Here is a 27,003-nt window from a genome sequence, read left to right on the forward strand (position 1 = left end):
TACTGCCTCTAAATATTACCTTTAGCATCGGCGGAATACATGGTCCACTTCATAAACATCAGGATGCAGAGGTACCAGAACAACAACAGTAGAAACACGATCTGCGGGATGTACTGCAGGAAGATCAGCTCCGGCTTCTTGAAGAAGCTGAAAGGTTACAATAATTAGCATCGATGCAGACTGAACAGCGGTTAAAGTAGGAAGCGGTCTAGTATCAAGTAAGTTTATAATACCTTTTAAAGAAACTAAGTACATGATTTTTAAGGAATGACGTGTTTTAACCAAAAAAATATTTAATAATAAATAATTTCAAGAATTTTTTAATACTTCTGGCAAATTAACGAAACTTCTTTTCGGTATATTTAAATCCAGAAAAGGGTAATATAGTCTTATCTTACATAATACTCGAACGCTTCCTTAATAATTCTAATTTCTATGTAATATAGTAATTACTTGAAGTTTACCACACTCATAGTCACACCGAACGCCATGTGAATCACTCCGAATATTATCGACAGTTTCATCTTGAAAGAATTTAGAAATATTATGTTGTTCGCTGCGAACTGCAAATAAAAATACAATTCAGTATACGAATTGAAATACACCATACATATTTATGTTCATTTCAAACGTATTTTTACACAATTTACGAAGTGCGATTTTTATTCGACTACATATTTTAAATATACAGTTGGTTAGGATAAATATTTTACGAACGAGATTTAGTATTTGAATATTATATGAATACATAGAAATAACAATACGTAATATCGACAGTTCAAAGGCAAATTAACTTCAGCGAAATGTTTTTTAAAAAAAATAAACTAGTTTAATAAAACGTAGAAAAAAGTGCTGATATTAAATATGTATAAAAGTTAGTCTCAAAACAAGTCGCTTAAGCCTTTCAACCGTTGATATTATTATGTATTTTTACAATATATTACCTGCCAAGCGGGATCCAACCCGAACGGGTAAGGCGTCTGTGTGTATGCGACACCGGGGTCCAATTCTAGCATCTTGTTACCCATCAAAGTAGAGTTATCGTACACATTCTTCCAACTACTGCCGAAGATATTGAGCGACTTCGAAAACATGTCGTTGTAAATCAAACCCGTGTACATAGAGAATACGCCCATGAGTAAGATTATATAGCGGCCGGCGAAGAATATGTTCCAAATTTCGTTGTCCGTGTTGATTTTTGCGAGTCTTTTCTCGTATATGACGATGAGGGCCGCGAATATGGTCATGATGAGGCCGTGGCCGACGTCGCCGAACATCACGGCGAAGAGGAACGGGAATGTCACGATCGTGTACAGAGCTGGAACAAACGGAATGATCAAGCGACTTATGTAATGCAATAAGCGTATAATACCGTTGGTTTGAATGAATCATAGGCTCACCCCCTATCACATCATGGGACGGAACATACTTGGCGAAAAGTGGTGCCCTGGTTGCGCCTCTGCATACCCCTTCGGGGATATGCAGATATACAGCTTCTCTGCCTATAAAGCGGCTGGTCTTGACGGCATCTTCCCAGGACTTCTACAGTGGAGCAAAAGCACAATTGCTCCACATCTAGTCAAGATCTACCGAGGATGCCTCATACACTGCTACACCCCCCATAAATGGAGAGAAGTAAAAGTAGTATTTATACCTAAACCAGGTAAGAGCGACTATACACGACCAAAATCGTATAGACCAATCAGCCTCACTTCCTTCCTTCTTAAGGCAATGGAGAGATTGTGTGATCGAGATCTCCGAGATGAGGCTCTAACTTACCACCCTCTACATCACCAACAACACGCCTACTCCTCTGGCAAATCAACTGAATCAGCGCTTCACAATGTCATTACGACAATAGAGAGCGCACTATCAAATCAATCTTCAGCGCTTGCAGCCTTCATTGACATCGAAGGAGCTTTTGACAAGACGCAGTTTAACAGCATAAGCCGTGCACTGCTCAACCATGGTGCTGACCCATCCACAGCCAACTGGATAGGTAATATGCTAAGGAAAAGAGCGGTGCAGGTGACAGTCAATGGCAAAGTCCGAGCCATTGTATCGAAAGGCTGCCCACAGGGGGGGAGTAATATCGCCACTCCTGTGGAACCTCGTAGTGGATGACCTAATTAGGTCACTAAACGAGGCGGGCTTCCACACTGTAGGCTATGCAGACGATGTAGCGATCCTTATTAAGGGAAAATTCGAAGGCGTCCTATGCGATCTCATGCAAGGGGCCCTCAAAATCGTCGAACGATGGTGCCTAGAACAAGGACTAACGGCAAACCCATCGAAAACCGAACTCGTATTGTTCACAAGAAAGCGAACTATAGAAAATTTTCGCTTACCTAAATTACAAGGCACCACGTTATCTCTTACAAAAGAGGTGAAATACCTAGGTGTCATTTTGGATGATAAACTGTTATGGAATAAACATCTGGACCACAAACTAGAAAAGGCCTGTATCACATTCTGGTAGTGTAAAAGACTTCTCGGCAAAACTTGGGGCGTACACCCTAAAATTGCCAGATGGCTATATACTGCGGTGGTACGACCAATCACCACCTATGGAGCTGTAGTCTGGTGGCCCAGAACCAAACTATCCACAGCTAGAAACAAACTGCAGCAATTTCAGAGATTAGCGTGTACAGCTATAACGGGCTGCATGAAAACTACACCCACAGCTGCTTTAGAGGTCCTGTTGGGACTGCCGCCCCTGGATCTGTTTATCCAACAAGAGGCAGCCTCAGCAGCAGTCAGGTTAAAGACACTCAAGCTCTGGGGTACAGCAATAGGTGCCCACGCCGAAATTCTGGTAGAGGCCATCAACTATAAACCACTGATGGCCGCTTCCAACGACAGGGTACCCAAACAATATATCTTCGGAAAAACTACACCGTAAGGCTGACCGAAGAACAGCATGACTGGTCTGGCACACACGAACTGCGAATATACACCGATGGGTCTAAGACCAGGACAGGATCGGGGGCAGGTGTGTTCTCACCAGAAATTAACATCAAGATATCAATGGCCTTAGGCGCACACAGTTCCATCTACCAATGTGAATGTGTCGCCATCACGGGAGGCAGCCAGAGCAGTGGAAAAGCGGGGCCTTATAGGCCACAAAATACGCATTGTATCCGATAGCGCTGCTGTATTACGAGCCCTTGATAGCAAGACCATTCAATCAGGGCTCATACTAGAGTGCCACCAAGCACTGGAGGGTATAGGAAAGACTAACTCAGTTACCCTACAGTGGATCAAAGGGCACAGTGGCTCTCTAGGAAATGACGCAGCTGACGAGCTGGCAAAAGAGGATCGGACCAGACTTTACTGGGTCCCGAACCAATCATGGCGCTCCCCTTTACCAGCTGAGAACATGGCTGCGTCACAGAACACATAAACTACACGCGGATCAATGGGCGAGTATCAGTACATGCAGACAATCCCGGGAAGCCGTGCCACACCCGGACTCTCGTCTGACTAAGCGCCTTTTATCTTTGGACAGGGCATCCCTACGCATAGTCGTAGGTACCATTACTGGACATTGCCCACTAAACAAACATTTATATGTTCTAGGTATGACCGACAGCCCCTATGTAGGGGATGTCTGTTGGCCGACGAAACAGCTTACCACGTCATCCTGGAATGTGAAGGAGTAGCTGCGCAACGGGCAAAAATCCTCGATTCGCCGGGGTCACTCCGAGAAGCCTGTGGAGACACCAGGAGGATCCTGCGCTTCTGGAAGGAGTTAGGCTGGCTTGCTCTGTAGCCGGCATGCACGTCACGCACAATGGCCCGACTTTTTTACGGGCTAAGTGCGGAAAAAGGAGCCCATAACCATAACCATAACCCCTACGGGGATAAATGCGTGATGTTGTGTGTGAATGAAATTCTATTGTTATACAAAAATATAGCACAGTAGTAGTGTTTAGGATTAAATGTGAATAAAAAGCAATATATATGTTCAAAATAATATATATAGAAGTCATATACATCGTCAAAATTTTTAGCTTTGGCTTTGTTGGACTTTAAAATTATTTTGACAATAATATTGAGGACAAAGGAAATAATATTAATAAATACTGTACCTGGATTAACTTCTCTGTAACTAGCGATTCCATAGGAATCAATGAGGTTCTGGAAGCCTTTTGTGAACTTATTGGTCCTGTGGAACGTGGGGGGAACTTCTCTTGTGGGAACGTAGTGCAGGATAGAAGGTATCGGACTGCCCGTTGCTTTCTGTAAAGTGTATTAATACTTAACTATTTATACTGCGGAGTCCTTAGTCTTGTAGCATGATATCGTAAAAAGTTGGTGAAATTGTTGGGGGCTGAACAATATTCTTCCCACTTTTCATTCTTCTTTACAAGATAAGGCATCTAGAGTTCGACAAATCGATCTCCCGACTCATTTATAAAAAACGAAGGCCGTATAATTAATTATGGATTCCGATTACATACATTATACGATGAATTAAAACCGTAATGTCACTGAGGACTCATAAATATAGTTAATAATAATTATGACGAGACTAGCGGCTAGGCAATATCGTTGAAAGTTATCGTGTAAATTTTAAATATTTCATCACAGTATATACATGATATTGCTAATTGTGTTATGTATAAACTTTAAATATACTTTTGTATTCTATCATCCACATTTAAGCGTGCCAATTGAGTAGATACATATTAAGAACCGGGTACAAGCAGAATTATCAGCATTGCTTCTTGAAGCAATGTAAATTGTGCTGGGATCTGATTGTGAATACAGTATTTCACAGGTACTTGTCTATTGTCTATATCATATTATTATACAGCGGATAATTTGTATACAAAATAAACTCTTATCCATCTATTTATATTCATTGAGCACGGGGTAACATAAAATATGTTATGTATTCAAATGGATATCGTACACCTGGAGCCGTAGCCAAGACTTCTTTTTACAATCGTCTAAGCTATTAGAAAACAAAAATATTTATAGGAATGACATATCGTAGTTATAATATGTCTTTCCCTGGATATGTTATGTCCATACATATGTTTTTGTTCTATAAGCGTTAACGATTTTAGACGGGCGTCTTATCTATAGCCTCTGGTATCATCAGGAACGTTCCTTCATCTTTGTCAAAATAAGAATATAAACGAGCAGATCTCGTTCAATTTTTTTTTATACGGCCACTGCAAAATGATCCCTCTGTACTTGATGGTTAGTGGCACTCCACTGATCCCACTGGTTCTAATAGAATATCGACTCACGAGAGTTGATTACCCCTCGACAGTCGAAACAATTATGGCGGCCTGTTGGAATTGGAAATATACCAGGCTGATCTTGAAATGTCATACAATTGCATGGGCCACTATGGAGGTTTTTAACATTTTGTGTACGGTGGTCGCTATCCGGGCGGATATAAAATATATACTACCACCACCTGAATAATTAGCGACAGTCAACATTTATTATAACTACATACCACGCCATCGTCCAACGCCTTCTGCACGATGTGGATGTCTCGGCGCGGCACCCAGCACTCAGCAATGAGGCATTTCTTCACGATGTCCATGCTAAACATGTTCAGAGTGTGGTATATAGCCTTCTCCTTGCGCACCACTACCATCCAGGTGCTGATGTCTCGCGCTATGTTGGTTAGCACCAATCGTCTATGTTGTTCAGTTTGTTCTAATACCTGGAAAGACAAATGAAGTTGAGGCTGAAGAGTGCTTTCCTTCTTTCTTTTTCCACGGTAGGTCACTACCTAGCCGCTGCTCGGCTGTGCCCCCGCCGTTGCATAAGTTCATGGCCACGGGCATCGCTTACCATCAGGCAGACCGCTTAGTCGTTTGCCTATTTAGGCAATAAAAAAACTATTTCTTTAAAGCATGCTTAAGCTCAGAAAATGTTCTTTACAATTTTCAGGTCATAAGAAGATGATATCAGAAGTGTGATAATGCTAAAAAATTACGTCAGACAGCAGGCGGTTGTAGCAATACAAACGAAATCTTTTATAAAAAATTGTATTGTAGCCCATTATGTAACAAGTACACGGAAGAAATAAATGAATAAATCTGTTTGAAATGTTTAATGTATATTTCTTGTTTATTTCAATCAAGCTTAGCGTGTCGTGGAGCTATAACTTTAGTTAATAACAGTAAGACTTTCATACCATCTCCAAGTCTTTGATCCTGGTCTCCACTCCAGCCAGCATCTCCAGTTGGTCTTTATAAGTGGCTGGGCAAGGGTAGAGAGTCGCTTGGAACCCGTGGCACACCTTCTTCACACGCAGCTTGATCTGCTCTCCGTGGAAGAACACCACGAACACTGTCTTCTGGAGATCGTGACCCTGGAATGATAAAAAGAATTGCAGAACACGTTTTAAATAGTTATAAAGCTTATAGCGGCGTAAAGGTAGACAGCGCTATAGAGGAACAGATGGTTACTTCCTCTATGGAAGGGAAAGATTTTCAGTCAGGCAGATGTTGATTGTGACCGGCCGCGGCCCCTCCGACGGTTCCTATTCGGAGGTGGTATATATGCAACGCGTCGCTCAAATTATGCAAGCGTAATCCAGGATCGTCTGTCGCCATCTCGCGTGATGGCTATGCGATAAATCACTATAGTAGTATCAATACCATATAGGTCTTCACGTAGTTCTATTGATGTTGACGAGATGGCGGTGAGGATTCTAATTCTACCGCCACAAGCTTGAAAGTGTAGAATCAATATTTCGTGAGTTTAGATCGTTTTAGAGTTAATTGAATATGTAAAATAGCTGGATGGATTGTAAAAATGTAGACCATCAGGTCACGCAGAAACGGAATGTATAGTTCATAACTACGGACTAAATAATGCAGAATTAATATTTTTTTAAATATTTTGTGTACCAAATCCTTGGTGGACCTAAACACATTGATGTTATGGTTTGCTATATGTAAAATCGTTATATAAGTACTTAATGGTTTACAATTTCTTTGCGATAATATCAATGAATGATTTTAAGTCTAAAATTTAGACAGCGAAATGAACTAGATGTTATGGTTTACTAGGCGTAAAATCTTTATATAATTAATGGTTTGCGAATTCTTTACGATAACGTCGATAACTAGATTCTAAATCTAGAATTTAGACAGCCAAATGAACAAGAAGTACTACGGATAGTTTAAAATTGCATGTCTTAGGTACTTTTTTGAAGTTTCTCTTAACTACTAAAATTATATTAAACATTTTAAGTGCAACAACCCCAAGACGCTCACAACATGGCAAACATGGCATGAAATTTCTAGTTCTTATTATAACTTAACGTCTAGAAAAATCAATAGTTTTGCGGTTAATAACCCCGGCACTTGTAATTTTCCCAGAAGAGCTTATGTCTAAATACGTTTGCAGGTTGATTTGATTTTAAATATAGTTTTTGGCTTAATTGTATGTTTCTAGTCGTTAATGTGATGTTTGTTGCTGATATCATTGAAAACTAAATAGAACAGTATAAATAAAGCATTAAGGACTAGTTTCAGATCCGGAAGGAGCTTGTCTTGTCGTATGCCTGTCCGAATAAATTACATTATAGTTATATAGACTGCATGTTAGTAGTGTGAAGGCGATTTAAAATTTTATTTTCGTTCAGCTACTTTTATTGCTGTGTATACATAATATTAGAAAAAAAAAACAACTACAATTTATAAATATTGTGTCGTTATTTGCAGCTGGTCCATGGTCCTGATTGATGGTGTAAACTGTGAATTTCAAACTTTTTACATTCTTCTCCTTTATCCATGGGTTCTTTATTGCTAAACTGATATTACTGGGAAGAATTGCAAAACAATGAAATGCATATTGAAATTTATTTTGTACCTTTTAAGACATTACGTACAAACTAATAGGTTCGATGTTAAGCAATATTAAAAAGTATGCGTTTATTATCGTTCGGTTTAACATCCAAATGTTCAACTCAAACGGTTGGTTAAATCGTCGTTCTGGGAAATTGCCTTATGCGATATAGTCAACTAACACTACATTTTATTTTTAAATAATCGATATGAAATTAATCGCTGCACACTCCCCTGAACCATAATTACTAGTTCCGTTTGACACACCAGTTACTGATCGATATCTATGGCGTATGTGATTATAAACTCAATATTTCAATGGGAATGTGATGTGGATATCAAATCTTATTATACATAAGGACTAAAGTCGCAAATCACTTCTTTGATTGAAAATATCACCCCCACAAACAATACCTATACTCATAAACGGCAAAAATCCAGATTAAAAGCAAGACCAATAACAACGCTGCGTTGCACAGCACTTTTGAAACTGAGTTTCCCTAGAATCTGGCATAACAAACACGATACGACGGTGCGTGTCGTTTGGTTATAATGTTTGTGATTGGTCGAGAGATGAACGCGTGAGTCACATGTACGTCTTTCAACCAATCACAATAAAACGACATAGACTCCCGTGTTTTGTTTTTATATTCTAAAGGGTTGAGCACTCTACCTTGAGACATTGCATGTTAGATCTCATAATAAACTAATCAGTTCTTTGAACCGAAATAGCAGCTGTACAGTACTATTTACTTGTATGTACCTAAGTCGGCCTTTCTTATACGATAGATCTACATATAATAACCGCTAAGGCAAATAAATTCTTATTTCACTTTGGTTCGCAAGACAGCTCATTCAAGCCGTACGCCAAACTGGTTCTATTGTGATTCTATTATATCTATATATAATATATGTATAAAGTCATTGCCGAGAAACATATGGTCACTAGAAGCTTGTTCGAGTAGTTCACATCGTGTCTACCTAATTCATATACGTTTTTTCGCGCTAGCTATTATGTTGCAGTTACTTCTATGGCAAAGTGGGAATATTTGACTAAGTGAGCGGTCGCGAAATCCTGCGTTTGAATATGGTAAATAATAAATGTTTTTATACCCACTTAAACGTATTGGTAAAAATTATAATTATATATATTTTATCAGTAGCTATATAGTATATTATGTATCGCCTTTCAATATATAGTATCGCCTAGTTGGTTATGGAACGGACTGCCGAGACGAATGTCCGCAGGTTCAAAACCCAAAGGCACACACCTCTGACATTTCTAAAAAAAAATATGTATTTTCTTATAACTGCTTGCCTGCCCTGCATAACTGAGAAGTTCTCTAAAGAAATTTTGAGGGTATGTGAAGTCAACCAATCCGCACTACGCCAGTGTGGTGGACTAAGGTTTAATCCCTCTCAGCAGTAGAGGAGGCCTGTGCCTAGCAGTATGACGGTGTATAATACAGGGCTGATATTATTATATATTTTATATTAATCCTAAAGTAATTACCAGCCCTGTACTAACATGTGTTGCAATGCTAGTAAATAAATAAATTTAGTATCGAAATCGACTGCATTATGATTAACTCCTATCGACTACAACTGAACAAACCACGCCAAAATAAACCACCGGCCCTACATTACGACGAGGCATTTCGTAACAGAAATAGATAATTGTCTAGAGACAATAAAATATGTACGCAACCGTTTTAGAGTATGGCAAACAGATGAATGCTATTGGAAACGAAAATAATGGGTCAAATGATAAAAATAACCGTGGAAAGTTTGCTATGCGCCTGGTTCTCGGGTGTAGCTGCCACATCGTGACGAGTTGCTGATTCATATTGATTTTAACAGAGTTTAAAGGGGGAACTTTGAATCTAGCTGTTTTTTTGTATGGAAATGTGCGTATTATCTCATATTATTTTTCTTCACAGGGTTTAAAATAATCAAATCGCTGGCTTACTGTTATAATGTTTAATGTAATATTTACACATTATTCACATAGGACCTTGTCATAGTGAGCCAGCGAAATGTCAATGGAATACGTATGTTCTATGCGAGGCTGCCGCATGACCATTCGTTTTGTATATTTCTAACGTCAAGCAACAATGGGCATTTGGTGTAAGTAGTTTTATTCTAATTTGTTATATTCCATAAAATAACAGGATAAGCTTATTAGGAAATCATAAATCTTTGGATGATTTTTTTATTAATTCAAGTTTAATATTATTTATGAGTAGTAGTGTTTACCTAAAAATTTAGATATAAGCTTTAACAGTTCCGTTAAAGCTTATATCTTATACTTATAGTATAGAACAATATATTGTATTATTTATCAATATTCTTATTCTCCTATGGATGTTATTTTACAATGCGTAGAACGACATTGAGTTTAAGTGGCATAAGTAGAGATATTAAGATGTACAAGATTGCCACTCAAGCAGCACTTTATGCAAATCTCTTCATATAAAGTAGCGTGATAGACGATCTTAACAAACATTAGTGCATTGTTATTGACGCGATGGATTTCGTTTATTTTCCATGAAGTATCATAAAGATTATAATTATTGATATCAAAGTACACGCGCAACATGCATTGTCACGTGCATTTCTAAATGCGTTATTATGAAGACAAATATTTTTTTTTTTTTTTAATCTTTATTTTAGGAGCTTGGTCGTTATTTCACGACTATGTCGCTCCGTACGTCCACTTTTATCCATGCCTAATAAGTCTTATTATTAAATATTATTGTCTGCTTAAAACTTTTTTTTTATATTTTCACGGGAAACTGATCCCACTTCACCTGGTTGTAAGTGATGTGGGGTCTAATAGAATGTCGGGTAACGAAAGATGATTATCCTTCGGCAGTTGACACAATTATGCCGGTCTATTGGAGTCGGATATACACAGGGTGATCCTGGAATGCGACACACTTACGTGGGCCACTATGGCGGGTTTTAACACCTTGTATAGGTTGGTCGCTATCCGGGCGGATATATCCTACCACTATCATTGTTCCAACTTATTTTTTTAATATTAGAGGTTAAGTTACTTTGTATCTAAAGACTACTCCGTAACGTCTTTTTGCTTAGAGGTCACTAAAATCTCAATTAGTTCAAGATTTTATCAATAAAATCAATACAAAGACCAACCGTAACAGGATCTTTCAGCATCTCATCAATCTGAGCTTGCTTGAAGAATATGTTCCCGTGGGATATTCTCCAGAGCATTCTCTCGAAGGACGGCACGCGGGCAGTCGCCACCGTTCCCGCTATGAACCCCAGGTGTCCAAGCACCGCATCATTGTTGTATATCTGGACTGTTGCTGATATCTTCCTCTGCGCGCTGTGGTCTTGGAAAAACGTCTGCATCTTCTCTATGAGGAGTTTGAGCTCTTTCAGGGCGAGATAGTCGCTCTTCAAGTTACGTGCGTTACGTGTGATCTCTTGTATCTCCGATTCTATGTAGTCGATTCGTTCCTGGAAAGAAGTTGGTGTTATTTATTATTTTGATCTACTTGACAGTAAATAGCATATATTTAGGTATACCTAAAGTCATGGTATTGAATATCTTGTATTTGTTTTAGAAAGAAAATTGGTTGCTTCGGTTTGGAGCATGATCTCTGTCATTGACATTTCTAACTTTTTGTCCTTAAATTGATTGCGTTTTATATCTCGATGTGGAATATTTATTACCGTGTAATATCTATACATATTATAAAATAAAGTCTCCAAAAGCTGTCTGTCTGTATGTGATCGATTTTCTCAAAATCTTCTAAATGGATTTTTATGAAATTTGGTATGGAGATAGTTTAAAACCCCGGGAAGGTTATAGGCTACTTTCTATCCCGATAAAATATATAGCGGGACTTTTATCCAGGAAACCTCATTCACGCAGGCAAAGCCGCGAGCAAAGCTAATATAGTATAATTGTGGGTATACCTTGATGTTGCTCGTGGCTCATGACACGCACGTGTTTACGTGCTAAATTCATTCCAAATCCATCCAGCCGTTTCTGCGCTTACCTCCTTTTTTCATAGAGATATCTTCATAAATTATTGCATTTATAATATTAGTAAGTAAATAAGAAGTAATATGAGACAGCGATTCTTGTGATGACATAAGCCTCAGTAAGATGGTTACGCGTGACCACAGGAATGTTTATTGGCTTTATCGTGCTATCTCATTCGCTATACTCCCACGTCTGAGGTCTTAGACGCGTATACATACGTCAAGATATTCTCCTAAGGGCCTTGTGGATATTATACTAGAACCTGATTTAGGTGATAGCTACAACATAAAATGCTATGAAGTATCCAATCCATAAGTTAAAGAATGTTGTAAAAAATCATTATCAATACTTATTTTCTATTAGACGACCCAATATACTTTGTTCCTACATTATTAAAGGTTACCAACAACTGTATAAAATGGTATATCAACTGACTAACTGAGAGACGATTTACGATCCGAGAAATGTTTTTTGTGTATGCCTAGACACTTTTTAAATGTGTCAAATTAAAGTAGGCCCTCCTTCACGATTTGTCTTTTAAGTTGATATACTTCACGTATTACGATTAATAAATACGATTTATAAGAAGTTTCTTTGCTCCTGCCGGTCTTTTGTCGACATTTTATGTCTACTAACAGTGCGTGCTCATTTTCTCGACTTATGATTCTTCGTTTATGAAGTATAGAAAATAGTAAATTTTTGTTTATCTGTCTATTCCTCTACACATATGATAGAATTGTTTTCCGTAGAAACGCGAGGTATGGGCAAAAAAAATAATGAATGTTTTTATTAACATAAGCTAAATAAAATAAAGTTAAATATAATTACCCTGCAGTGGTGAAAGGTGAAATTTTTTGAAAGGTAATCCGACGCAACATATATGTACCAAAAAGCATTAATGCGGTCTGCAAATCTATTTGATGATAATTAGATTCTACATAAAGTCTATAAAAATCGGGTTATATAGACCCTTCACCACTGCTATCCTGTTTTTTCTGGGACACAAAGGTAACCAATATCGCCTAACCTATACACACCTTTCCCCGGAGGCAGTTCTTGTGCGCTTGGTCTCCACACCAAATGCACGCCCATGCACGGGGGCACATTTGCCGCGACCCTAGGCGCATAGCTCGTGCGTATGCCTCTTGGTTGCTAAGTTCACATTAAGGTTTGTCTAAGGGTTCGTGAACATTTCCCTTCCCTTTTTTTCCAACCATCCTAAAAACTCATCTTCCTTCCCCTTCTCTTCCTTCCCTCTATCTCCTCCCTTCTTCCTCCCGGGCCCTAAGACCGTCTAGCTGGAGGCTACCGGACCTCCAGTGATAGCGGTAGGGCCCACCATCTCATCATGGGGCTGCCGTGGTTGGTAAGCAGGGGGATGGCCTGTACACCATTAGCGGGGTACCCCCGGTGATAACCACGGCAGTTCCCCCAAAAAAAAAACCTATACACACCCTCCCTTGGAGGATAGGATTGGCAGTAGAGGGAAGTGGGGTAAAGGGAAGCCTTTACCCCACTTCCCTCTACTGCCAATCCCATCCTTTCCACCCCACTATCCCTCCCTTATCCTTTCCCTTCCCTTGGTCCCCTTCAGTCGTTAAGCCATGGGACACCAGTAACCCGCAGGTGTCAAATGGTGTTGACTGATGGCGAACCACCCAAAACAAAACTTATAAACATACCTAACCTAACCAAGATAATATCGAATAGATGATCTGTTTGTTTACTCCAATGAACGCTCCTTTATCGCTGTGTACAATAATTTCTTTAAAGCGTCATTGAGTGACCACTTTATTACTTGATTGATAACGTACTTAGGGTTGTGACAAGATATTCTCTTATGGAATTTTTATTAACATCGATTGTTAATGTAAGTAGTGACCGTGAAGGTCTGTTCGCAGTGGCCCAGTTTTAATATCGAGATGGTTTTTAAGATTTAGAAGGAGCTAGTAGATTGCCCATTAATATACTGCTAATGTATGTAAATGTGAAAGTTTGCGATGGTGTTTATGATCCTAATAGGTGGGGTAAAGTCACTTTTCCATAAAAGTAGAATATGATTACTGCTAGGTTCAGGCTTAGATTCCCGAGCCGAGCAATGTGATATTGCGTGTTACTGCTCAATATCAGCCTGAATTCGGGGTTTACGGCCTATTTCGCAATAGGCTTGCTCCTCATTACATCATGGGACGGAACCACCTGGCGAAAAGCGGATGCACTAATTTATTGGTTGTAGGTTTCTCATATGTGAGAGTCCGCCTGGGTAGGTACCACCGCAATGTCTATTTCTACGTCCAAGCAGCAGTGTTTAGTTACTGTTGTGTTCCGGTTTGAAGAGCATTGTAGCCAGTGTAACTACTGGACATAGTGAGCCTTAACATCTCATGTCTCAGGATGGCGAGCGCAGTGGAATACCAAACAATTCTTTTTAATTCAAGGTGTTGGATGGTGTCTTCTGTTTATGGGTGGTCGTATCGCTTACCATCAAGCGAATGGGCAAGCTCGACTCGTCATTCAAAGCAATAAATAAAAAAAAACACCTCTGCCTAAACCTTGGGGGATAAAGAAGTCATGTGATTACCTCTAGTATATTGATCTCGCGCGGGCTGAGCATGCGGTGGGCTGGTTTCGGCGGCGGCGGCGGCTCGGGCAGCTCACCGCTCACCCAGCGCAGCTTCCGCTCCATCTCGCTGCAGCGGCGCACCTCGCTCACGTACCGACGTTGGAAGTCGTTCACGTGAGGATTTAGCTGCGAAAAAGAAGCTTACTTTTATCTAGGCCGCCTTTGTCAATTGTGATTGGACTGTCCAGTATAATGCAACTACTAATCTGATTAAAGAAATGTTCCTGTGACCATGAAGGCTGCAAAGTCTTCGAAACGTCAGAAAAGTAACATATAAAACCGCGATAAAATCCGAAAAACAGTTTTATTTTAAAGAGATTTTAGGATAAATAAAATTGTGAGGGTATTTGTGACGCTCTCACAAAAATATTTGTGTGTGTCGTTGAGAGTCTGGTCGGTTGGTTGATGAAAAATTTGTAAAAGTATTTCTGTAGCCATTAACATTTCTTTTATTTAAAACCGCTGCAGTTCCAAACAATGGAATATTTAACTAATAGAAAACTAAGTAGCTAGTACTGCTTCTGAGTACCTACTCTGCTCTTATGCAGCTTATGTTTTTAATCCTGGGAACAAGCGACACTTCGAGCAAAATATAGTGAGTAACAAGGATATATCTGCTGACGTATCATCGGGCATTTTTTCGTCAATTCCGTATCTTATGGAACGAAAATATGTCGTATGTCGATGCAATTGGTGTTATTATTGACATTTAACACGTTTTATGGACGTCCGCACCTTTACTGAAGCAATAATAATATATATCGCCGCTCGTAAATACAAGTGGTGGCCACCTTTAGTTTATTGGTCGTCTTATTTCGCCGTGTAATTATTGAAATAAACTTTATGGTTAAGGCGATACCTCAAGGTCCATTTTCATACATTTTGTTTCGGCTTTAATCTGGGTAACTAAACAAGTATTGGCAAGTAAAGAATTTAAATTTACGTCTAGTTAGAGATTAGTTCTCGCAGTTGAAAGAAAAACGTAAAAATAATTAATAATCATGGATATTTCTGCCTTTAAAATTTCGTTATATTAATGTGATTACCTTCGTCGGGCATCACCTCTCTGGTGACACGGCGTTTTCTTGGCTATCACTACACTTAGACAGACTTAGTCCTCGTGGTATGAATAAAATATGTCATACTAGCTGACCCGACAGACGATGTCCTATCAACTATGAATTTGCAGCGCGCATTCTGTCAATCGCTGAAATTAACTTTACTTAAATTTTCTTACGTCCCGCTTAACTTCCTTAATTTTTTCTTTCATAAGATCCTTCTCCTGACAATAACAAACACAATAAAAAAAAATAGTGAAGTCGGTCCAGCCATTCACGTGTGATGGCGTGACCAAGGGAAATAGGGATTCATTTTTATATATATAGATTAACAAGCAGTAACAAAAATCACAGCCGCGGCTCATCATCATACCAGCCCTGTATAATACTACTAAATACGGGGCTCCAATACTTGGGAGGGTTTATGCTTATTCTACCATGCCTAGTGTGGGTTGGCAGACTTCACATGCCCTCGAAATTATATTTGGAGAATTCTCTAGTATGTAGGTTTCCTTATGATTTTCTTCACCATTACACAATAAAAAGATTTTATAGTATACTATACTGTAAAAATGATATAAAAATAAGGTATTTGATTGAGCTATGGTTAAACTTAGTTATTGGTAGAAATATTTGCGTGTATTGCAAATATTTGTTTCGATTTCAAGTGTGAAAACCGAAGTTCTTTGTTGATCTTAACATCGGTACAAGATTTGTAACTTTGTGTGCGGGAAACGTCTCTTTATGCCAGTAGGTATCCATCTATAGGATATATAGCGAAACCAGGAGTAAGTCTATATGCCAAATTTCTTCCAAAACATTATGGCAGCTTCCACGATGTTTAACAGATAACCATTTTTAAGCAATTGTTAACCACCTCTTAACGCTAAAACAATTTTCTAAGTAAGACTGATAATGTGAGCGGAATAGACCCGAATGAAGATGTTAAAAACACTACGTACCCAAGTTCCCATAGCTTAAATTCAGGTGTTTGCAAATCTCAGTTACAGTGAAAGATGTATTGTTGGCTGTCTCGCCCGAGTCAGCATTTCTCACGGTTGGAGATGATTTACCACGAATTAAGGATGTAGAAACTTTACACGAGCAGATCATTTTACAACCATTATGTAACATGATTCTACTGCTTTTAAGCGACTTCAAAAAAAGGAGGAGGTTATCAATTTGACGTGATTTTTTTTATTTGTTACCTCATAACTCGCTCCTAAACGGACCGATTTGGAAAATTGTTATTGATGAAAAAAAAATCTTTTTGAAAATGTTTTTGTCTAGCTTAACTAGCAATTTGAATTAGGCACCGACTCCAAAATTGGTATTCAGTATATACTTGTTTTGCAAAATATTTTTTTGGATTTAAATGGTTTTTGAAGGCGGTTTAATTTATGTTACTTTTTTTTAATATGGTTGATTCACTCTTAAGATTGAAATCAAGAACACGTATACTAAATCCCTAACAATAGGTCCGTAATCTTATCAGGCCTTTCTTTTAGGTCTGGTAATATCCATAACGAAAACAAATAAAAGCACATAACGCCTTTATAAAAGGGTAGGCAGAGTTGCAATCAGGGCACTCATTGTTCCCACGTATGGTCCGACTTAGGATAAGAAGGGGCGAGCCTAACGCCTCCAGGCTGAGCAGAAAATCGTCATATTATTTTACCGAACCCAGTATTCGAACCCGTGACCTCAGAACGATGATATACAACAATCCATATAATATCCTTCCCTCGTCCTTATTTGTTACTATTAAAGCGGCCTACGTATTTATGATTTGACCGAAGGTCAAAGCTGTTGTTGATGGAAGCTATTTGTGAAATATTGAAAAAAGGGTTAGATTACATGTTTTGTAAATTCTATTGAAACAAACATGCCTTGTAATTAAAAACAACTCATTAAACAAAGGTCGCGTACCAAGAATTACTGGCTTAATAATGTCCAAGATTGTTTTATGAATTAAAAGGTGTTATTCTTGTGATCTTTTAACTCGTCTGTGATAAAATTGTTTTACTATCATCAGAGGGATTTCTAGAAGAGTCCGCAAGAATTTAGTTATTGATTTAGACTTGGACAGCACTTTAGCTCTCAAGTAATTGTTACTTGTAAATTCAATATATTTTGTGATTTTCCTTTTGCTCTTTGCACCGTTATATGTTTTATTGTTTTTCTTGCGATTGCATTGATACCCATCGCCTTTCATTTATGCTAATTTAAAAAGGAAAAGTTTTTAGGTTTGTGGGGGCTGATCTCTGAAACCACTAAACTGATTTTGAAAATCACTAATAAATAAGCTACATTACTCCTGAGTGCTATAATTTTTATCTTCGAAAAACACTTGTTAACGCGGGCAAAAGTTAGTACGATCGGCAACAAAAGTCGATGAACAGATACTAATTTACAAAACTCCTGAACATTGAAACGGACCATAAATCACTTACCAAAGAAGAGTACAGATTAAGGTTATCATTTCAATATGGATACCCAAGTATAGGATTGGCTGAAAAGAAACTGACGTTTACGTTGAATCCTTCGAAGAGAATCTCCTGCCAGAATAATTTTGAATTTACATATTTGTTCTTTAAACCGGCCAGTGCTCTATAAAATAGGATGTTTAAAATGTAACTAACCTATTCCTATTAATGTTATAATATTACTTACTAAAGTATTATGATGTTTTGTCCATACTTAAAAATGTATAATTCTGGTTATTAACTAAAATATATACTATTATATAAATCTGAAGAGTTTGTTTGTTTGAATGCGCTAAACTCAGGAACTGCTTAACCGATTTTGAAAATATTTCACTAATAGGAAGCTACATTACTCTTAAGCGCTATACCATACTTTCTATCCCGGGTAAATATAAAGCAAGACTTTAGTCCTTGAAAAACATTTTCACGCAGGCGGAGTAGCGAGCCAGTATGTTATGAAATAACAATTTAATTGATATTCTGGGCTGTTGGAAAAAAAGCTTGTATATAAAACAAAGAATTTGCTAATTTTAGCCACATTTGTATTTATTACAGATCATAAAAAATTGCTAGTAATGTTTAGCAGTGAATGTTTTGACGGCGTTCAGCTACTTTTGTAGTTCAATTATGTCAAGTTGTTTTGTATTTAAATTAATCAGTAACTTATGGTGAATGATAATGATTAGGAAATATTGGAAACAAATTATGTTCAACGACTTCTGTTGCTGACTGTACACTTGTATAGAGGTTTGAGTACTCAAGAAATATTAGGACAACTTCAATTCATCCTTCTTCTAGTGGCACGGTATAGGGCCGTGTCAGAAGGTTGAGATTTCGTTTGCCAGTTCCAAATCATTCCAAATCTAGTGTTTATCGAACACTGGATTCTTTCGATAATTCGTCCAGGGATACCTCAGGGTACAGAGGAATTTGATATCAGGCTAGCAACACCTTGTAAAACAAAGCTAAACAATTTCTGTAACATGCGTAAACATTGTTGGTCCCCACAATACATATTATAGTTAGTAAGGCAGGTAAATCATTAAATAAGGTAGACAATTCATATTCCCCACATGTTATGTTTAATATAAATATATCAATCATTAGGTCTTTTAGTTTGTGTATCATTACTGCGGTATTTCCTGGCAGTATGGATATCTAGAATAACGAAATAATTTGGCATACACACACGATTAGTGCTTCTCTCACTAATGGAGATCCAAACAAAACACTTCGCTTTATCAATTTTGGCAAATATTCTTGAAACGTCATTGTACTAACTATCCTAGTGGCTTCGTATTGCTTATCTCATATCTATTATATTTCAATCAACCCTACAATTACCGCTGTGATGTCTTGGATTCGAATTTCGGTTCAGGCAATGGTAATGGATTGTTCTGCTCAGTAAAGCTTGGAGGCTGGAGTTTGTGCCCGGTATGGGGATAGGCCCCTATCATATCATGGGACTGAATACTCATAGTGAAGCCAGTGAACTAGTTGACGCTTCGGCCAACCCTTTCGCGGACGAAAGTCGTAAGTGTGGTATGGATTTTTATATGTATAATCTATCCAGCTTGTAGAATTATACAAAAAGTTTGTGACAAAGCATGTATGTTTGGTAGTAATAAATGCAAAAACCGCAAGGTTTTGGATGAATTTTAGCATATAGATAATCATATCCTAGGTTGACATTTATGCTTCTTTTAATTGGGGAAAGATCTCCACGTGGATGAAGTTACTTGAAAATCTAGTTATGAATATAATTTTCTAAAGCGTGTCTGGTGCAAATAACATAGCGGCGCTTGATATCAATTTAACTAATAAACAAGAGGCGTTACATCTCACGGTCTTCAGAGACCAAGTACTAGTCTACAGGAAATATCCATCATGTTTATCTCATTATAATCAGGCTTTGTACCACATTGTCCTCAATGAGAAGCGAACCATGTATCCTGTGGAATCGTTTTACTATTTTTTTATTTAAACGTACATCTATATTTACTTATACGCATACAACTAAATATAGTACCATACTAGTTACCGTCCTATGTCGCCAATGACATATTTTTTTTTATTGCTTTGACTGACGAGACGGAATCTGCCATTCGCCTGATGGTAAGCGATACGACCTCCCATTAACAGTAGAAACACCAACACCTTGAATTACAAAGTATTGTTTGGTATTCCACTGCGCTCGCCATCTTGAGACGTGAGATGTTAAGTCGTATATGTCCAGTAGCTACACTTGCTACAATGATGGTTTTGTTAAATAAATTGCTGCCTTACCGACATTTTACAACTGTTATAACAACTTCTAGACCTTTATCCTATACCATTGTCTGTATATTACTTTCAAGGATATAACGTAATTATTATAATTATGAATAGGCATGGCGAAAAGTCAGTGCACTAATTTACCTCCGCCTACTGCAGGATTTACAAGGCGTAAGCTTGTGTATTGTATTAATTAATATGTCAATATTTTGTGGCATCATGGGACGGAATACGTATGGTGAAAAGCGAGTGCACTAGTTTGCCTTCGCCTACTACTTCGGGAACAAAATACGCGTGCGTATTTCAAAAGTTATTTTGCTTAGTTCCTATACCCATGACGTCAGTCTTATAACTTGCAACTCTCAATATTTTAATTCTAAATGAACTCACATGACATTGTCACGTGAGGCAGGACGAGCGGAGGTGGCACCATTGCCGTTTCAATTAAAACCAATGTAATACACATCATAAGGATGTGCTGGCGCGAATTGGACCTGTTAAAATTGTAGATTATTCCGGTGTTATCTAGTATATCAAAATGGCGGTGTAGACGGTGTTTATATGGGTCCAGGAGTGAGTTTTTAAGAGAGTATGGGATCGTGATCCTACTGCACCTGATGGTAACTGTAGTAGGGCCCAGAACATGTTTGATGCGTTATGATTATCTCTCTCAGTCGATAAATTTAAAATTATTTCCGTATTTCCATTGCGTATTTCCGGTTTTTGTTTAAAATCGGAAATACGCAGGTTGATGCCGGTACTCCAAGCACTGACTTGGGTTACTATGGTGGATTTTAACAATTTGTCTACAGATACTATCCGGGCGGATACCAAATATAAGCCTCGGGAAGCATTATGTCCTGCACTGCTCATATATAACATTATAATATAAAAAGCAGATGATGATCTGCTGGTGGTAGGATATATTTTACATCCGCCCGGATAGCGACCAAAGTACACAAGGTTTTAAAACCCGCCATAGTGATCCACGTGAGTGTGTCGCGGCCCTGGATCAGCCTGTATATATCTAATTCCAACAGGGCAGCAGAATTGTGTCGACTGTCAAAAGGTGGTCATTTTTCATCAGTCAACATTCTATTGGACCCCACTCTACTTACCATCAGGTGCATTTTGCTTTGCAGTTCCCGTATAAAAAAATGATTTAATCTTCTCGTTTATAAAGAATAATTCCTGTTCCAAAATCAGGAGTGAACCAGTGACGTAAACAAGCTAGGTCTATTCTAAAGCCAATGAACTTGAACAAAATGGTTTACGTGCGTGACGTAACAGTAGTACTCTGTGTTTACTATTCACGTGCATTCGGCTTGGATATACGGAAAACATAGCTAGGAAGGATATTTTGCGTGGGCGGCGAGGTCTACTAAATATAAAGTGGCTAGATATTACTTGTAGTTGTGCCCGCGCAAATTCTATCCTGAGTTTAGAAGTAATAGATAGCTGTAATGTGTAGATACCGATTAGTGACATTATTTTCTGATCTCAGAAATGGTTCCAGAGACAAAAAAATAAAAAAATCAACTTCAGTATTTCGAGATAATTTTCTTTCTCGGTATAAAAGTGATCCATAGCGGTCGGGAATAATACAGCTTTGTGAAAAAAAAAACAATATAATTTTAGGAATTCTTGAGTTAAGCGTGTTCCTACAAACAAAAAACTCTTTAGCTCTGTATTAGTATAGATTATATTAATATTTGAAAAATTTCGACATGAATTATTGCCGAACACATATATTCACAAAATTAGTAGGATTGGTTGCCAGCAAAATATAATTTTTCCAAAGATTCCCAAACCAAAGGGTCTGCAAATACTCTGTAGGAATAAATGGGAATGGGTTGAAATCTGGCATAACTTGTAGATGTAACTACATTGGGAAATCTTTACGATTTATTTCACCACGAAAATCTTAATAAATCACACAAATACTTTAAGTTATTAAAAAAAAACCTACAAAAGCATATATATTGGATTTTAAAAATGGTAATATGTATAAGCATGCAATTTATTAAACGTTTTCATAAGAAGATTTAACAATGTGCTTAAAATGTAGCAAAAAAACACACTCCGATTCGTTTAATTGTGATTGGTTGAGAGACTAAGATGTAACTGACGCATTGATCTCCCGACCAATTACAAACATCAAAATTAAAAAACATCGATTTACAACGTTCCTTTTTAGAACATTCTATGGAGCCGCTGTCAAAAACGATTCCAATTTCTTTCAATCCATCACGAATACCGACCAATCAGAACATTGCTTTAAATGACATTTGAATCAGTTTCTCAGGATCGGACTTAAGATTAAGATTGGGATCGTTTATTGAAAATGGCCTTAAAATTGAACCTTTCCCGCCTTCACCACTACAACTCCTGTAACTGATGGTCTTAAAACTGTCAAAACGTAATGACAGGATAGTATTAAAACAAGGTGACGCTCCGTCCACGTGATAGTTAATAGAGTAATCGGTGTGGGGGATCGCTGGCCGAAATGCCGGCGCCCGGCGGAAACGCTCGTTGGCCGCGCTACCAAATTGTTCGACGATTCGTAATATGCATGTAGGTTATGTCATTGCGCATTTTGTGTCTGAAATGGTTCGGTACTATTTATTGTACAGAAAGTAGGAAAACGTGCAAGTGCATGGGTAATCATCCCAGATCTGACTCTAAATAAATATATATGGGCAGTTGAAGGGTTATTTGAAGCTACATTATTTGCGACACTGAGTTTCTTACATATTTAAAATCAGCTCTTATTTCTACGTTTTTTTTAATCTAGTTAAAATTTTTCGAGAAAATAATGCCGCTTAAGTCAATCGACGATATGGTTCTGCTCTATATGGTGTCAATGTCAAAATTTATTTCTGTATTTTATTTATTTTGAGGTAGTCGGGGAGCTTACGGCTAATTTTACAAAATATGTTATAACTTATATAACTACATGCCAATTATAAGCTTCCATACGTAAAAAAAATAGTAATAATAATCACAATACCTACAACAATAAATTTAAGTTCAATTTGTTATGCAATTCAGTTCAGTTTTTTAGTTTGCGTGACCATGTATTATCTTAAAACTCTTTGATATATACTTATACCTATATCAACAGTGACAACCGACATGTATATAGTCCTGACCTCGCTATTTTGATTGTTTGTTTAAGTTTTCGTAACATATACAACGAATACCTTCCGTCATGGACTACGGATCATACAAACTTATATCTTCATACAAGGATCAAACCTATGCTCTCGTTTCACAGCTCATCTACAAGTCATGGAGGCCGTCAAAACCTGAATTAAATTGCCCGTAAACAGTTTGGTGGTAGGATATTCTTATCCGTATGGATAGCGATCACAGTACACGAGGTGTAAAACCCTTTTGTGGTTCAAGTAATCGTCGCGTTCCAAGATCAGCCTGTGTTGGTATATTCAGTTCCAACAGGACGGTATAATTTTGTCGTCTGTCGAGAGGTACTAATCTATCATCAGCCGAAATTCTATTGAACGTCACTTATTACCATATGTAGTGGAGTCACTTCGCAGTGTACGTATGAAAGAAAAGTAAGTGTCGCGTTCCGGCATCATTCTGTGTATATCCGGTTCAAACAGTCCGGCATAATCGTGTCGACTGGCGATCTTTATTCAACAATTTATATTGACCCCAACTCTGCGTGGTAACAGTGTAGTAGGATCACATTGTCTTGCTCCGACCAAAAAAGATTTTCTGATCCCGAGGGATTTCTTTATTCAGTCGACAATCTATATGGATCCCACTCTGCTTGCCAACAGATGCTAGGGGTCACTCGGTCCCTTTGATGTCTTGACTTCTGGATGCCGATGATATAGAAGAGTAATACATATTCGGAAAGGAGTTTATTGAGTTGCGGGCATCAGACAAGTTTGTATAATGTGGTTAATTTGTTGGTATTGCAAAAACTGATATTTAACGTCTGTGTAGTGTATGTCGCTGATTAGATTCTCGTAGGTATTTTTAGTAAACTTCCAGTAAATCATGACTGTTTGGTACTTCGATTCTCGTAGGTATTTTTTCTATTTCTAGTGAGTCATGACTGTTTGGTACATTTTATATAGTTAAAAAATATTTCTAAGAGCTCATAGAGAATTAAACATATATTAAGAAAGAAAATATTATTGTTCATCATTCAATATACAAGGAAAAAAGATTGCCTAAAACCATCACGTAGATATAGTTCAATGACACCGTGTCCTACAATTCAAAATATTCACATCAAGGTAAAAGGAAGCTATTTTAATTTAGGTAATGTTTACTTGACACAAAACACCAATAAAGAGTTCAAACTAAACTGATGTGCGCAATCTTAATCAAGCAAAAATAACATCAAGGGTAAAGGCCACTTATAAAATCGATTTGGCTATTTATTGCATTATACGTATGTATTCTATATGTTATTTGATACAACGAATGTATTCATACAAACAAAAAAAGACAGATAACACAGAATATTACATTGAAACTACTTTGTTACATACATGTATTTTGAGAAATATTAATCACTACATAGTATAAAACAAAGTCGCTTTCTCTGTTCCTATGTGTGCTTAAATCTTTAAAACTACGCAACGGATTATGATGCGTTTTTTTTAATAGATAGAGTGATTCAAGAGGAAGGTTTATATGTATAATAATAACATCCATTAAAAAGTCAGCATTGCACACGTGCGAAGCCGGGGCGGGTCGCTAGTTTATCTCTAAATAAAAAATTGCAATCCAACCCAATTTGATTCCTTATCTTTACGCGAATTTTAGATATAGAAATAAAACTATTTTTTAGATTTTACCGCGGTTTATTATCATATAATTTTCTCCCAACATTTCCAAGGCTGCAGTTTTCATAGCCACTATGTAGACTGAGGTGTCCAAAAAGTCAACGTTACAAAATCTACCTACATTTTACAATTATAGATTTTTTTGTGTTATTTTGATGTCTAACCCTATTTAATTGAAAACGACTAACAATCACGTTATTCGCCTAATGGTAACCGTCGGAACAGATAACGACGCCCCTCGGCAGTCGATAAAATTATGCCGGCCTGTTGGAACCGGATATATACAGGCTGATCCCGGAACGGCATACGCGAGGGAGCCACTATGGCGAGTTTTAATACCTTGTGTACGGTGGTCGCTATCCGGGCGGATTAAAAAATATCTTACCACCAGCATATTTATTATTGGCACTTCACAGCGATGATATTCTGAGATCTAGACGTTAATCTAGCCCAGTAATTATATTGGCTAAAACGAAATTTCAAATTAGGAGATAACAGTCTTAGTAAAAATAAATTTTGCAAGTACAGAACTTTGTTTCGCTCCTAGCTCCTCCCACGTCAGCTTTTCACGAAGTAATTGAATAAAAATAAAATAATTAGTCAATGTTACTCAGGGGCCGTTGCAACTTCTATAAGTGAAAGAATATAATCGATTCACTGCTTCTATTGATTATATCCACAGATAAACAAATAAACTACATACATAACATCACGCATTTTATTCCCGATGGGGTATGCAGAGGCGCAACTAGGGCACCCACTTTTCGCCAAGTATGTTCCGTCCCATGATGTGATAGGGGGCGAGCCTATCGCCATATCGGGCACAAATTCCAGACTCCGGGCTGATACTGAGCAGAAAAACCCAAATATCACTTTGCCCGACCCGGGATTCGAACCCAGGATCTCAGAGCGCTATTGTACCGGACATGCAATACAACTACGCCACCGAGGCAGTCAACAAATAAACTACTTTATATTAAATAAATACTGAAGTCAAATGCAGAAAACATGAACCATTTTAACTTGATAATAATTTCTTATATTGATGCGAATGCTAGACATCAAAATAAAACTATTTTAATTAGTGCATGGTCATGTAGTCCCCCCGTGACGATGAAAGCTGCAAGGTCTTCGAAATGTCGGGAGGAAAGCATAATTTTATAACTACGCCATAAAATCCGAAAAATTGTTTTATTTTGATATTCTAACTTCAGTTTGTATAGACGGTGTACAGTAACATCAAAGGTCGAGGGCTAAGGTCATCTAAATCTAATTTGGGTAATGTTTAAATGACAAAAACATGAGAAAGGGTTCCGATATTACAATATTGGCGAAGGACGGACGGCAATCCCATTAACCGCGGGCTTCTGACAATCTGTGTTGCCAATTTTATAAATACATATATACATCATGCATTTCCTTTTTCAAGGGAAGGCAGAGATATTATCACATTCACATTTCGTTGGGAATGTTAGCTACCATTAAAAAAAAATCAAGAACACGGCAAAGTTGATGGCAAGTCTGCCCAAAAACACGTCGACCGCGAAGATATAAACATGTCGTTTAATGTTATAAAAAGTGACAATAATGCCATTAACGAGCCTGATTTCAGACTCCGAACTGACGGTGAGCAGAAAATCCTAACATAATCTAGCCTCTTGCGTGGATCTGCACTGTGCTTGATTTTAATTCTTATAATATCCAGGAATTATACTGGCTGCAATGTTCTATAAATCGGAAGACAGAACAAGTGCTAAATGTTCCTTGGCGGTAGAATTAGACATCTCATACGCTAGAGTCCGTCTGGGTAGATGCCACTGCATTTGTTTTGTCGTTAAGAAATAGGACTGACGTTTATCGTCAATTAATATATACTGTCCTGTTGCTAGCAC

At 37.8% G+C, this 27,003-nt stretch overlaps 1 protein-coding gene across 2 annotated transcripts in view; it reads right to left on the reverse strand.

The window, feature by feature from the left end:
* Positions 1–27,003, reverse strand: part of LOC115445738 (V-type proton ATPase 116 kDa subunit a1) — a 43,068-nt gene that overhangs the window by 5,037 nt on the left and 11,028 nt on the right. For both annotated transcript variants that reach the window (XM_030172129.2, XM_030172130.2), the window contains exons 3-10: positions 14,426–14,593; positions 10,986–11,312; positions 6,167–6,343; positions 5,477–5,689; positions 4,092–4,242; positions 945–1,318; positions 454–563; positions 20–147 (exon numbers count right to left, since the gene is read on the reverse strand). In XM_030172129.2, the coding sequence (XP_030027989.2) occupies positions 20–147; positions 454–563; positions 945–1,318; positions 4,092–4,242; positions 5,477–5,689; positions 6,167–6,343; positions 10,986–11,312; positions 14,426–14,593 (1,648 nt within the window). The remainder of the gene's footprint in view (positions 1–19; positions 148–453; positions 564–944; positions 1,319–4,091; positions 4,243–5,476; positions 5,690–6,166; positions 6,344–10,985; positions 11,313–14,425; positions 14,594–27,003) is intronic.

This window comes from Manduca sexta, chromosome 20, assembly GCF_014839805.1.
Source record: "Manduca sexta isolate Smith_Timp_Sample1 chromosome 20, JHU_Msex_v1.0, whole genome shotgun sequence".
Classification (NCBI taxonomy): Eukaryota; Metazoa; Arthropoda; class Insecta; order Lepidoptera; family Sphingidae; genus Manduca; species Manduca sexta.